We start from the raw sequence: 13,044 nt of genomic DNA, 5'->3' as shown, positions 1-13,044 counted from the left end.
CTTCCATCCTATTAACATATCCAAACCACACTCTTGTTTTCGCTGAACAGCATCCAAAATATCTCTCTCTCCATTTCTATTATTTCCTGTATTTCATTTTTTGTAATTCTATTCAACACTGCCTTCTGAATGTAACACCTAAGAAGAAGATCCATCACTGTTGCCAATAAATGAACTTAACTTCTCTTATTCATGACTCATGCTTCAGCTTCATATAATATTACATTCTACGACATGCATATCCTTATCTTTGTATTACCTGTCAGTCTCCCATTCCATAAAACAGATGGAGGGCTTCAATCATATATTTGCTTTATTTATTCTTTCATTTATCTCATCCTTGCTATTTCCAAACTTATTAAACCATTCTCTAAATATTTTGCTTTTTCCATTGCAGATATAATCCTCCATACACCACACATAATTTTTCCTTTCCATTCCTATGATCAGATACTTTCATACTTACACTTATACATATTCATCTTCAGCCAGTTTTCAAGGATTCTTCTTTTAAGCTTTCGAACCATATAATTTAAATCATCTTTTGCTTCCTTTTTTTTTTTCCCCCTACTTCCCTGGGCCGGGTAGTATCCATTCAAGTATGCGCAGCCCGGGAAAGTGTCCTTTAATCTCAAAGGAGGCCTCCCCACCCGCTGGCTGTACTTCCGGCACAGCAGGTCAGCCTCCCCGGTTGGATCTTTTGTTTTAATGTGCCTGCCTCAAGCCCCCCCGACAGAGACCCAGGCCCGACAAAGCCGTCCCTAGCCCCCGCCGAGGGAACCGGGTTTCGGTCTTTTCATTACCCAGTTGTTATGATCTCCAAACGAAGGAATGATCTTCTCCTCATAGCTGCTTGCCTTAACGAAAATATTAAACTACTAAGTTACCACGGGGCCTCAATGGCCTCTTAAAAGGACTACATCATCTTTAGCCTTTAGCACTATCTTGGCAAACTCCTCCATTTTGTTCCAATTGTCAGTGGATCGCAGGAGAAAAAGAAGCAGATTCTCTGGATTTAATTCTTGCAGCCCTGCACGTCGTCTATGTATAGTCCATCTATTACAGTGGAACAGAGTATGTTCGGCAGTATCCGAATCCTGGCAGAACATGCAAATTGGTGCTGGTCTTCTACCGAATCAATGTAAATAATATTCGAAGCTACCATGCCCAGAAAGTATTTGAGTAAGATAATAACCAACCTCCCCATGTCCTCTATCAAGCCACATGCCCAAGTTGGGTATCAATCTCCTGGTCCAGGTAGCTTTAGTGGAAAGATTCCATCTGTCCTGCCATGTGCGCCTGATGTTGGCTTGGGCTTCTTGTTTTGGCATGCCACGATATCTAAGTGATCGCTCTTCAACTAAGAGGTCGATAGGGGGAACCGATGATAATACACAAGCCGCATCGTAAGAGATGGTGCGGTATGCAGAAGTGATGTTTATAAGAGCTTGCCTATGCAGAGTTCTAAGTCTTGCGACATTTCTTGCAACACAAAGTGCTTTTTCCCATATAGGTGCAGCATACAATAATACAGAGGTTAAAGTTGAGGCAATGACCCGCCGCCTAGATGCACGTGGAGCTTCATGTCTAGCCAACAATCTTGTTAAAGCCTATCTTTTGCTACCTGCAACCATAATTTGATTAAACTACGGAATAAATATTTTCTCTTCATACAGTGGAACTCTCATATCACTACATTTTTTGAGTTATTTCTCCAAAATAAAACAAAGATGCAATTTAAACAATCACTTCCCTGCCTTACTCTTTTGATAACATTAAACTTATCTGTATGCCGGCTTCCTATTTTAACTCCTGCTATATTTACATGTATAAATTTTAGACTGTATCAGTCAAAACTGGGTTGATATTCATCTTCATCAAATGGTTGAAGAAACAGTGCATGGGAAATATTGTCATATGCTTTATCTAGATCAATCAGAGCAACATTTACTATATTTCTTTTCCAACCTGAACTTGCTTTTCCAATAGCATTTTTAAAATGAAAATAGGTATTACCAGCTTCCTGCCTTAAATTCTGCCTTTTCTGTTTATCCAGTCACTTTCCAAACGTATGTACTTGCTAATAATAATTAAAATAAAAATCAGGTGATACCCTGCTTCCTAATATTTTTAAGTTTAATTAAAGATTATATTCTTAGAAGAGTACAGACATTTTCAACAGTCAAATATTCTAGTAGAGATGATATTTCTGTATCACACTTTTTAATGTAAAGATTATTTACTTTAAAACTCCATCAGAAACTGTTAGTTTTTCTATTTATTTTTACAATACCTTAATGAAATTCGTGTTTCTTTGCAGATTAAAATGATAAACTTCTCATGGAATATTCATGACAGTGCTAAATGTACGTATGTACATAAAACCTGTTGAACAATTTAAAAGCTACTCAATCATGCTAAAACAGTCAGATCATAAAAAGTTCTATGAAAAACAGTAAGTAAAATTTTAACATTTTATCTCAACAAAATTCTGTTATAAAGATGTTCATGTTAATATTTCTAAAAGACTGTTAAAAACTTCCCCTACCCATGTAAATCATAATTAAATTAAGAGTGATAAATGGCAAACACTTTGTTTATTTTAGGAGAATATTAACTTTTTCTTTTTTAAGAATGTTACAGTAGTTTAAACCAACATAATTATCTTTAGTAATGTACACAAAAAGTAATCATATACCTGCTAATGAAGGATCTGTAAATTACTTCTCATACAACTGGAACAGATGCATTATGAAGTTATTTCTTTTTTAATTTTAACTTATAACTGTCACCTGTTGACTATACAATTAAATTAGTAACTATAGAATAACTAAAAAGGGATGTAGAGAATAGAAAATGCAAAGTTCACAGGGACAAATGCAACATTTTATAAATATAACAACAAATAAAGTAGATAAATCAAAAGGATTCGTAACATAGAAAAAAAAATATTGTAAAACCTAATTCAAAACCATAAAAAATTACCCTGTTTAGAGATAAAAAAATTATAATTTACTTAATTTTGGTTGGTAAATTAGTTTTGATAACTATTATTGCAGGCAGATTATTAGGTAAATAATTTTTTCTCATGACAGTAACATTCAAATCAGCAAAAGATTGGTATTCATTCTGTTTTATAAAATTGCAGAATTTAAGAAATGAATTTAAACAGTTCATTTGAAACTGATGGTAGCATCATCTGCTTTGATACAAAAAATTAATAATGATTGAATGATAATTTAGACATAATTTAGAATGAGCTAGCTGCATCCCCAAAATTACAATTTCTCCTGAAATTTTACTTCTTTCATTATTTTTAAATTCCAAAGTTAAATATTACTTTTTGTTTATTAATAAGTTATGTGCTTATTACACTCAGTAATAAATAAACAAGAAAAAGGTTTTCATGAAAAAAGTAATAAAAATTAGAAATAAGTTGTTGACATAATTTTAGATAACAATTTTACTTTTAAAGCTTTGGCAGTACTTTTCTAAGTGTTTATACAAAGTGTACTTTGCTTATGCATGCCTGGAATTAGAATAATTGTTTTTTTACAAGTTTTTTCTTATGATCTGTATTGATAATAAAACATTTTTTGATATCTGTGGTTATTTGAAGAACATTATACCTCTAACTATCCACTGTATTAAGACAATATCAGTTAGCAAAGGCTAACTGATAAAGGCTAAATGAAAGCTATTAATAAATCTATTGTGAAAGATACTGAGGACTGTTGAGGTGTAGAATTAGATTGTAACTGTAAAAAAACAACAGATACTACAACTGATACTACAACATCCATTTGACTTAATGTTTACACTGGATGTGTTGGAATAATTTTACAATTCTCGATTCAAAATTTTTCAATTGAATATCCATGCTTATTTTTTTAGGTCTTTCTATATATATGGGAGACTATTACTTAGTAATATTTCTGGAGCTAATCTTCTCCATACAAGTAGTTCAGCATGCACACAAATAATGAATTGGTACCTGGATGTCTGCTCAAATTCAATTATTCATGGTCAAGTAGTCAATGCTTTTGTAGTCTATACAAATCCCATTAGGCATATTTAAGTTTCTGATTTAATTTTATAAATACATTTTTCTTTATTTTCAAAACTTCAAAAGTACACTGTACTAGACAAAAAAGAGAACCGTTACATAGTTTTAATAAGGGAATGAACGCATCTCTTCATACAGTAGACAGATTTAAAAAAAAATAGAATTAATTTCAAAATCAACAACAAACACTGAATGATTACCTTAAGTTCTTCTAAATCAGGTCTCTCTGCTTTGACAACTTCAGCTAAGAGCTGATCTTCTAAACCATCTCTTGTAACTGTGAAATTTATTAATGTAGTTTGTGCTTGCATTTCTGGTTTGTAATGTGGATTTGCTAACTTAGTGTGCAATATTAATCGAAAATTAGAGTTATACTCAACTTCTTTATCCCCCATTTTTATTGCTCTATAAAAAAGAAATGCAGGAAAAATAGTCAAGTTACTTATGATTTGGGATTATTTAATAAAGTTCATAACAAGATCTCTAACACAAAATATTAATATTATTAAAGAATCTGTTTAAATAAATATAAATGAAGATGACAAATATTTTTGTTATTTTTAATAAAGATAACAACTTTTATTACTAACTGTTAGTTTGGATCTGAATGTGAAGAAACACGTATCTTACAATCAATGACTTACACAACTCTTGAAATTTACTTCCTTCAAAACACTCTAGGTGAGGTAAGTGATAAAAAATAAATACATTTTACTAATTTTGGAGAATATGAGAAAATATTTTGAAAACAATAATAAATGAATTGTGCAAATATAATTTTATACAGGATGTTTTGTGTGTATGGGCGACTATGAGAATAATAACATCTCACTGATAATAATAGCACAGCAAATTAAAAATTCACTGAATAAATTATAAAAAAAAGCTGAACTAAATATATATAATTTATGAATTATTGAAACAGAAAATACATGGCTCATTCAAAAAATACTTATTTATTTTTATATTATTTGATGGTACAATAGTTACAGAAACAATTATGTTTTTAAAACATTCATAAAATACACTGCTTAATCTGTACTACTATTCAGAGTGAGAAATATAAAACCAAACCCATAATGAAACTGCTACCCAACACTATTTATCAAAGACTCACACAACTAGTGTGACTAGTGGATGTATATATTACAACTGATTGTTGCTGCCATTTGTCAGGTGGTTACAGTCAGTGCAATATAAATTTTGTTGCAGTGCAGTACTGTGAGTGCAGTTGTGTTTGTGTAAAATGCCTTATTCAGTCCAGGGGGATAGCTATAGTTGAGGCCTATATTCATTCTGTATCGTTTGAAGAATCATGTCAAGTATTTGCAGAAAACTTTCTGAATGCTTGTATCGCATCAAAGAATAGCATACATGATTTAGTTAAAAAATGGTGTACAACAGGTTCAGTTTCAAATGCAAAACGAAATAGGCAACCTTCCACTAGGATTCCACAGACCATTGTCGATATTGAAAGGAGAATTACTGCCAGTACAAGAAAATCACTATGCAAGTTATCCGAAAAATCTGGTGTTAAATACACATTTTGTTGTAAAATTCTTCATGAATTAAAACTGCAATCATACCGCGTTACAATTGTGCAACTGAAGGAGACAGACAAACCGAAACGACTTGGTTATTGCAACTGGCTTCTCAAAAACATTGTTGGTGAAAAGATATAGACCCAATGTCGTATTTCATGTCAGATAAGGCATGGTTTCAATTATCTGGCCAAGTTTAATTCGCAGACCAGGTATTGGATGGTGAGGAATCCTGATGAGATATTCAAGCATCCACTTCATGATGAGAAAATTGGTTTTTGGTGTGCCATTTCTGGTAATTGTATAGCGGGACCAATATTTTTTGACCCGACTGTCAATACACAAGTTTACCTCACAATTTTCAAAGAATTCTATGTGCAATTAACTGAAAGTGAAAAAGAATACAGCTTCTTCCAACAAGATGGAGCAACGTGTCACTCATCAAACGTTTCATGAATTGCGTTCATGCATCTTTCACAAATGAATGAGCTGTCAGCAGAGGATGGTTGCTTCCATGTTCCCCAGAGTTGTCTACTTGTTTTTTTCCTTTGGGGCTACTTAATGGAGAGAGTTTATGCATCTGATTTCCACAATATTGATGAACTGAAAGTGATCATTCAATGAGAAATCAACACAATTGACAACAATGTTTTCCGTCAGATGAGTCTCAATATGATCAGTTGAGCACAAAAGTGCATAGATGCCCAGGATGGTCGTTTAAACATCTTTTGTAACAATAAGGTAAATAAATGTAACATTTAAATTATGTTTTATGTTTTTCTTATTTAATTAATCTGTATCATTCATAAATTTCATTCCAACATAACCTACCGATTCTGCAGTGGTTATGTTATGGGTTCGGTTTTATGTTGTTCACTTTGTATAAAGAGGAAGGCGGTTTTTTTTTCGAGATAAACAAAAAAACTACCTCATTAATCACAACTAAGTTTTTATCCATATTTCTTTGCATAACTGAGAAGGTTTATAAGTATATTTCATCTCGAAAAAACATTAAAAAATAATAAAAAAAAAACATTAAAAAATATAATGCTTCTCTACATCTATATGTAGTATATTGGCTCTTTACTAATTGGCGGATATGTTGAACTCACGCACCAGCTTTTTACATAGTATATTGGCTCTCCTTTAGGTGGCAGACATGTTGCACTAAACTGAGTCTACTTAATCACAAAAGCATATGCTGTCAATAATTATTAATTGGATATCAGACAATTTTAATTTGTTTCTTTGATATATATATATATATATATATAGAGTAGTTAGGTTAATGCATTTGATTCAATTTCTCAGGTAATATGATATATTGGTTCAGTGACAGGCAATAAATATTTGATTATTCAAATTTATTTATTTAATTATCAATCTATTTTGACCATATTTGTTGAGTGATAAATGTTTGAAAATTCAAATTTATAAAATTAAATAAGTAAAATTAATAAATAATAATAATAAGTAAATAAAAATACAAATATAAAATATAAATTAAAATAATCTATGCTTAGAAATTAAATAAAATAATCTGTACATTAATTGACAACGGACTGCTTTTAGCAGGAAAGTCATGGAGGGATCTGTTTACAGCTTGCCTGGCGCAACACCATTGGTCTCTGTGCTAATAGCAGCTAAAATAAAAATGTGAGCAGATTCAACAAAAAAACAAACCCACGCATCATCCATTTTTATACAGTATGATAATTTATCTATCTATTTTGGCAGTATTTGTTGAGTTATTTTTCTAAAATCATGCTGAAACGGAAGAGACGTAATATTGGTAGAAATCTACAGATGTGAGGCAAATATCTACATTGTGTTTACAAGAAACTATGGAAGAGTGAGGCTCTAAACTAATTTAAAGTTCAGATCTGCTTTAGAATATGCTCCTCATTTGGATTATATTAATAGTAAAGATTTACAAATTGGTGCAATGATTAAAACATGCAATCATTGTTTTTCAAAAAAATGGAAAGATGAAGCACCTGGCATCAAAGTTTCACTTCCCACACTTAATGAACTGCCAGAACTAATCAAGGGTTTAGTTTTAGGATCTCATCCTTTGTCAAAACAATTTCTCAAAAATGTTAGAAAATACAACACTTTACTTCAAATGACTTCTTTTGGTGCTAAACAAATTGTAAAAGGGAATTTTATGCCTATTTTTAAAATTCAAGATCAAGTTTACCATTCCATAGGAAGTTTATTGCCAGCACCTGGTGTCGAACACCAAGTTTTACAAATTTACTTCCATTCTGATACTGATCAAACTTCTCTAATATAGTTTAAAACTTGAAGAAGGAACTAATAACAGCACTCCAGCAAGTTTTGCTGGAACATAATAATTTGATCAGAAAGTTGCAATATTGACAACAGAGATTTGGATGATGAAGATTTTAAATTAATTTATGCTGATTGTGTATCTGTTAATGAGCATAGAGGTCGCTATAATACTTCAACTACTAATGAAGTTGGATCTAGAGATATAATCTTATGTTATTGTGATGATCAAATGCAACGTGTGTCTGAGCTTCATTACTTATGATCCTTTACAATATCCCCTTATGTTTTAGAACAGTGAAGATGGTTATTATCTTAACTATTCTGCTAAATAATATGAACAAAATAAAACAGTTTCCTGCATGCAATTTTATGCATATTGACTTATGGTTCAAGATAACACTGACAATTTTTTACATTATTACAGAAACTTAGTCAGCACATGTGACTCCCTCTGGAGAAGCCGGTGCATTGCTCCCTCCAAATAACTAGGGCCCCGGTAGGCGTATTACTGCTACCCCATAAGGTGCTAGTACCAAAAGGACTTCAGTGAACGGACTGAAGGGGAATCACCCTGGGAGTATGAGGCTCAAAAGCTTTCATGGTCAGATCCAGTAAATAAATTTCACGCTGGTCATACGGATAGGAACGCAAATTACAAAATCCGTCCATAAATAAAACTTAAAATTTATAACCGCCACTAAATAACCCATGAAACCCACCCGATAATAGAAAGATACAGCAGCAAGGTACATTGACCAGGCTCTGCGATCTGAAGGGGGAAATATTGAAACTTCTGTCATTCTTGTGTTCTGTTCCGTACAGAAAGTTATTTAATCAATATTGTTGACATGATGGCCAAAATGAACACTGAAAGATTAGCCTTTATTTGTAAGAAGCAACAAAAATTAACTGCTGATGATTACATTCATCTTCGAGATACTGTACAAGGCACCAATGTTAATGCTAACAACAAGGGTCAAAGTGTCATACTTCCCTCATCTTTCACTGGTTACCATGATATACGCATGAGAAATCTCAAGATGCTATGACATACAAGCACAAAGATGAGCATCCAGATTTATATATAACTTTTTCGTGCAATCCTGAATGGCCAAAAATAAAATTAACTACTCACTGGTCAAAAATCTACTGATAGATCCAGAGTTTACCTTATTAACAAAAAATAAATATTTGATTCAATCAACTGCTATGCGCTAAGTGTCAATTGGCAAAATTAAAGGTTACTTCATTTTCACTTTCTGGGATGGCTAATAACAAAAATACAGTCTGATGAAACTGATCTTATTATATCTGCTGAAAGACCTGATAAAAATGTTGACTCATTATTATACAAAATTGTTGTAAACGTACGTGTTATGAACCATGTGGTAACATAAATAGATCATTACCACGCATGACAAAAGGAAAATGTTCAAAAAAATATCCTTGAATGTACAGATGACAGTTACCCGACTTATCACAGAAGTTCAGGGGGCAGTCGTCATACGGCAACTCAAAACATGCAAGGTAACATAATTGATATTGATAATAAATGGATCATTTCACATTGTCCACTATTGTCACATTACTTTAATACCCACATAAATATTAAATTTTGCAACTCTGTGAAAGTGATTCGACATACCTACAAATATATTACCAAAGGTTCAGATCAAGCAACTTTTTCGCTTGAAAATCAAAGAGATGAATAGAATCAGTACATTAATGGTAAATAGATATATATGTATATCTGAGACCAATTGGCGATTTTTTCACTTTCCAATACATCTATGTTATCCCACTATTGTTTACTTGGTGGTTCACTTAGAAAACTACCAACATATTTATTTCACTGAACAAAATTTCCAACAAGTCCTTGAAAGTCTATGGAAGACCACTCTCAATGCTTTTTTTTCAGCTTTGTCATCTGTGACTTTGCAAAGACACTGTTATATCCTGAAGTTCCTAGATACTATACCTATAATAATAACAAGTTTATTAGAAGAAAGCACAGAACTGACATCAAAGGATTTTCTGTTATAATTTTACTGCTTATAATTGTAAGCAACTGCTTACGATTCTAACTGCTTATATTGTTTGTTTGAGAACATTATAGAATATAACATTCATAGATTTTTTTTATTGACTGAACATATCTATTTTTGAACTGATTAGAAAAGAGGTCAAAGAATCATTATACACAATTTTACACATGTCAGAAACTAAAATCTACAATACAATAAAATCTATTATATTTACAAGGGATACTAATTTTGATAATAATAACATACTAAATGAACATATATCAGAAATATAATATTCAAACATATTCTAAAGTAACCACTTTAGAATATAAAGTGGACTTTATAAAGTTACTTTTTGTATATATAAAATGGATAGGAAACTTCCTATCCACTTTAAAATGAAAATCATTAACAACCATGCTACCTTTGACACTATTGACAACAGAGCATATAATTAACTCTGAAGAGAAACGCAATTTCACATTTATAAGTGAGTTCATTTTTACATTTAAAAAATACAAATTTTTACATTTTATAATACTGATCAATGAAAAAAAAATTAACTGATGTCTAAATGATAAAATGCAATTTTTTAAGTAAAGTAATAATTAATTTTTTATTGGATGCAAATTGTTAATGCCTCACTTTAGGTAATTATACTAACTACTAGTTAATAATTTTTTAATCCACCAGGTTGGTCCAGTAGTAAACTCATCGTCGCAAATCAGTTCTTCAACAGCTGATTTTCAAATTCAAAGGTTCTGAGGCTCAAATCCTAGAAAAGGTAAGTTACTTTTATATGAATCTGAATATTAGATAGTGAACACCAGTATACTTTGGTGGTTGGTTTTCACTTAATCATACATCTCAGCAATGGTCGGTCTGAGTTTGTACAAGGTTACAGCTCACCTTCACCTCATTGGGTTATGTGGGAGAGGGGGGGGGTTGCTTATTGTTCTCCAATTGAACATATTGCAACATACACATTAGGAAAAAAAATAAATAATTTTTGATATTTTAAGTTTTATTTAGGGAAAAGCTATAAATATTTTATTTCTTTAATCTACTTTGAAACAACTTCAGATACCAACTGATATGCACTTTTTGTATACAGATTATTAAAACAATTAAAACTATAAGTATGAATTATCCGAATTAAATATTTTAAAAAGCTTAACACAAATACTCATATTTTTAGTATTGGAAGAGATATCAGAATAAATCATTAGAAATGTTAAACGGTGCAATTAAAAGTGAAACATTTAATCACAACTTAGAATATAGCAAATAAGTAATTTTTTTTAACTAACCTTTAAAAAAACATTATAAATGGAACTCGGAAAAATCTTGAAATAAGAGTTAATTTAAGTTCAAAGAATCCTCCTTCAAAAAAAAAAATTATGGAAAGATAGCATATGTTTAATGATTCCATTTACTTCCACTTTTTTAACAATAATATTACAAAATAAGTGATAATACTTAACTTATAATAAGTGTAATAACTTATAAATGCTTATAGTAATAACATACTATTTAAAATCAACCTTTACAAAATACATACCTGCCCTTTTTAATGAGATTTCTGCCCAGTAGAGGATCCAGAACAGGATCTAAAGTTTCACCAATGTTTTCTAGAAGCACAATAGCTCCTTTAGTTAAACTCTGTTCTAGCATCTCTAAAGCACTTCGTTGACCTAATCTGATTACAACCAATGCATCACTATACTTCTGTTTTATCCATTTCACTCCTTGCAACTGAACATTGATGATAAAAGATTAAAATGACTCAAGTGATACAATAGAGTTTAAAATTATTAAAATAAAGAATAAACTAAATTAAGTCAATAATGAAGTAGAATAATTATATTTTATGAACGTACACACAGTTGTCTTGCATGTAAATTGTACAAAACAAACTTAAACTTAAATTCAATGCAAAGATACTGATTATAGAATTTTTGTTCACGTTTAGTGTTAATCTGTCACCTTGAAGAACAAACAGTAGTGGTCTACTTTAGAGACTGGTATTTTCAAGCTGCTTATGACAGATACTAAAAACTACATTTATGGTGGTACAGTAAAAAAAAAATGATGTTATATATGCCCCATTCCAAAATTTTATCTTGATCATTAGAGGTAATACATCATTTAATTCATAGCGGTAAACTGAATTATTCTAACCTATACATTACTTTACTCAATATAAATATTAGCTGAGTGTGATGACAGTGTGTTATGTCATCATACACAGCTTGGCTAAAATTAATGCAGCCAAACTGCAATATGTGATTTAATAAAGTCACACAACTCTTCTAGTTTTTTTTTTTTTTTTTGGCTGTATATAGCAAAAAATTTACAAAAATGTACAATTGGACCATCTGTCTGTTGAAAACATAAAAAATCATTGTTTTCCTTTATTATTTTTTTATCATAGAAAGAAATGGATTTTTTTTAAACTGATATTTAAAGGATTACAAAGTGATAAATAGCTGATATAATAATCATAGCTTTACAGTTCATTATCTAACCCTTTTTTAATTTTCAGGTGACCTCTTCCTTAGTAGTCCCCACCCGGAGATCTGAACGGGGGATTAGTTTACCTCCAGAATATTTTACCAAGGGAGGCACCTCCACCTTTTTACATGGAAACACAAATACATTTTCTTGGAAAAAAAAAAAACAGCTGTAGTTTTTCATTACTTTCAGCACGCAGTACTCAGAAGATTGAGTGATGTTGATATGGCTGTTTAAGTCCTGACCTACGCCCTTAACAATTACTGAAAGAGCTGCTGCTCTCTTTCAGGAACCATTCTTTAGTCTAGCTCTCAACAGATACCTCTCTGATATGGTTGAAACTTCAGTCCAGCTACTCTGTATTAATGAGCACTCAAGCCCCCTCACCACTGGCAAGATTTCATGATTCAAAGAGAGAAACCCAAACATAGGAGTACTATTAATGCTACTGCTTCAGCAAACGTAAGAGATTTTTTTAAAGCCAAAGATTCCCATCTTTGGCTTTAAAAGCTTTAGAAGCTACATTTTCATACCACACAACTAGACATGAACTCAGTTTCAAAACATCAGACTGCACATCTAAACTGGTTAAAAAGTTATATAA

At 31.4% G+C, this 13,044-nt stretch overlaps 1 protein-coding gene across 1 annotated transcript in view; it reads right to left on the bottom strand.

Moving 5' to 3' along the window:
* The window catches only part of Dhc93AB (Dynein heavy chain at 93AB), a 493,152-nt gene that overhangs the window by 87,260 nt on the left and 392,848 nt on the right, over positions 1–13,044 (bottom strand). Inside the window, exons 62-63 of the mRNA XM_075354875.1 lie at positions 11,488–11,681; positions 4,267–4,471 (exon numbers count right to left, since the gene is read on the bottom strand). Coding sequence (XP_075210990.1) covers positions 4,267–4,471; positions 11,488–11,681 — 399 coding nt within the window. The remainder of the gene's footprint in view (positions 1–4,266; positions 4,472–11,487; positions 11,682–13,044) is intronic.

This window comes from Lycorma delicatula, chromosome 1, assembly GCF_047948215.1.
Source record: "Lycorma delicatula isolate Av1 chromosome 1, ASM4794821v1, whole genome shotgun sequence".
NCBI classification, from domain to species: Eukaryota; Metazoa; Arthropoda; class Insecta; order Hemiptera; family Fulgoridae; genus Lycorma; species Lycorma delicatula.
Note: the sequence above shows the minus strand (reverse complement) of the source record. Positions and strands in the feature narration are given on the sequence as shown.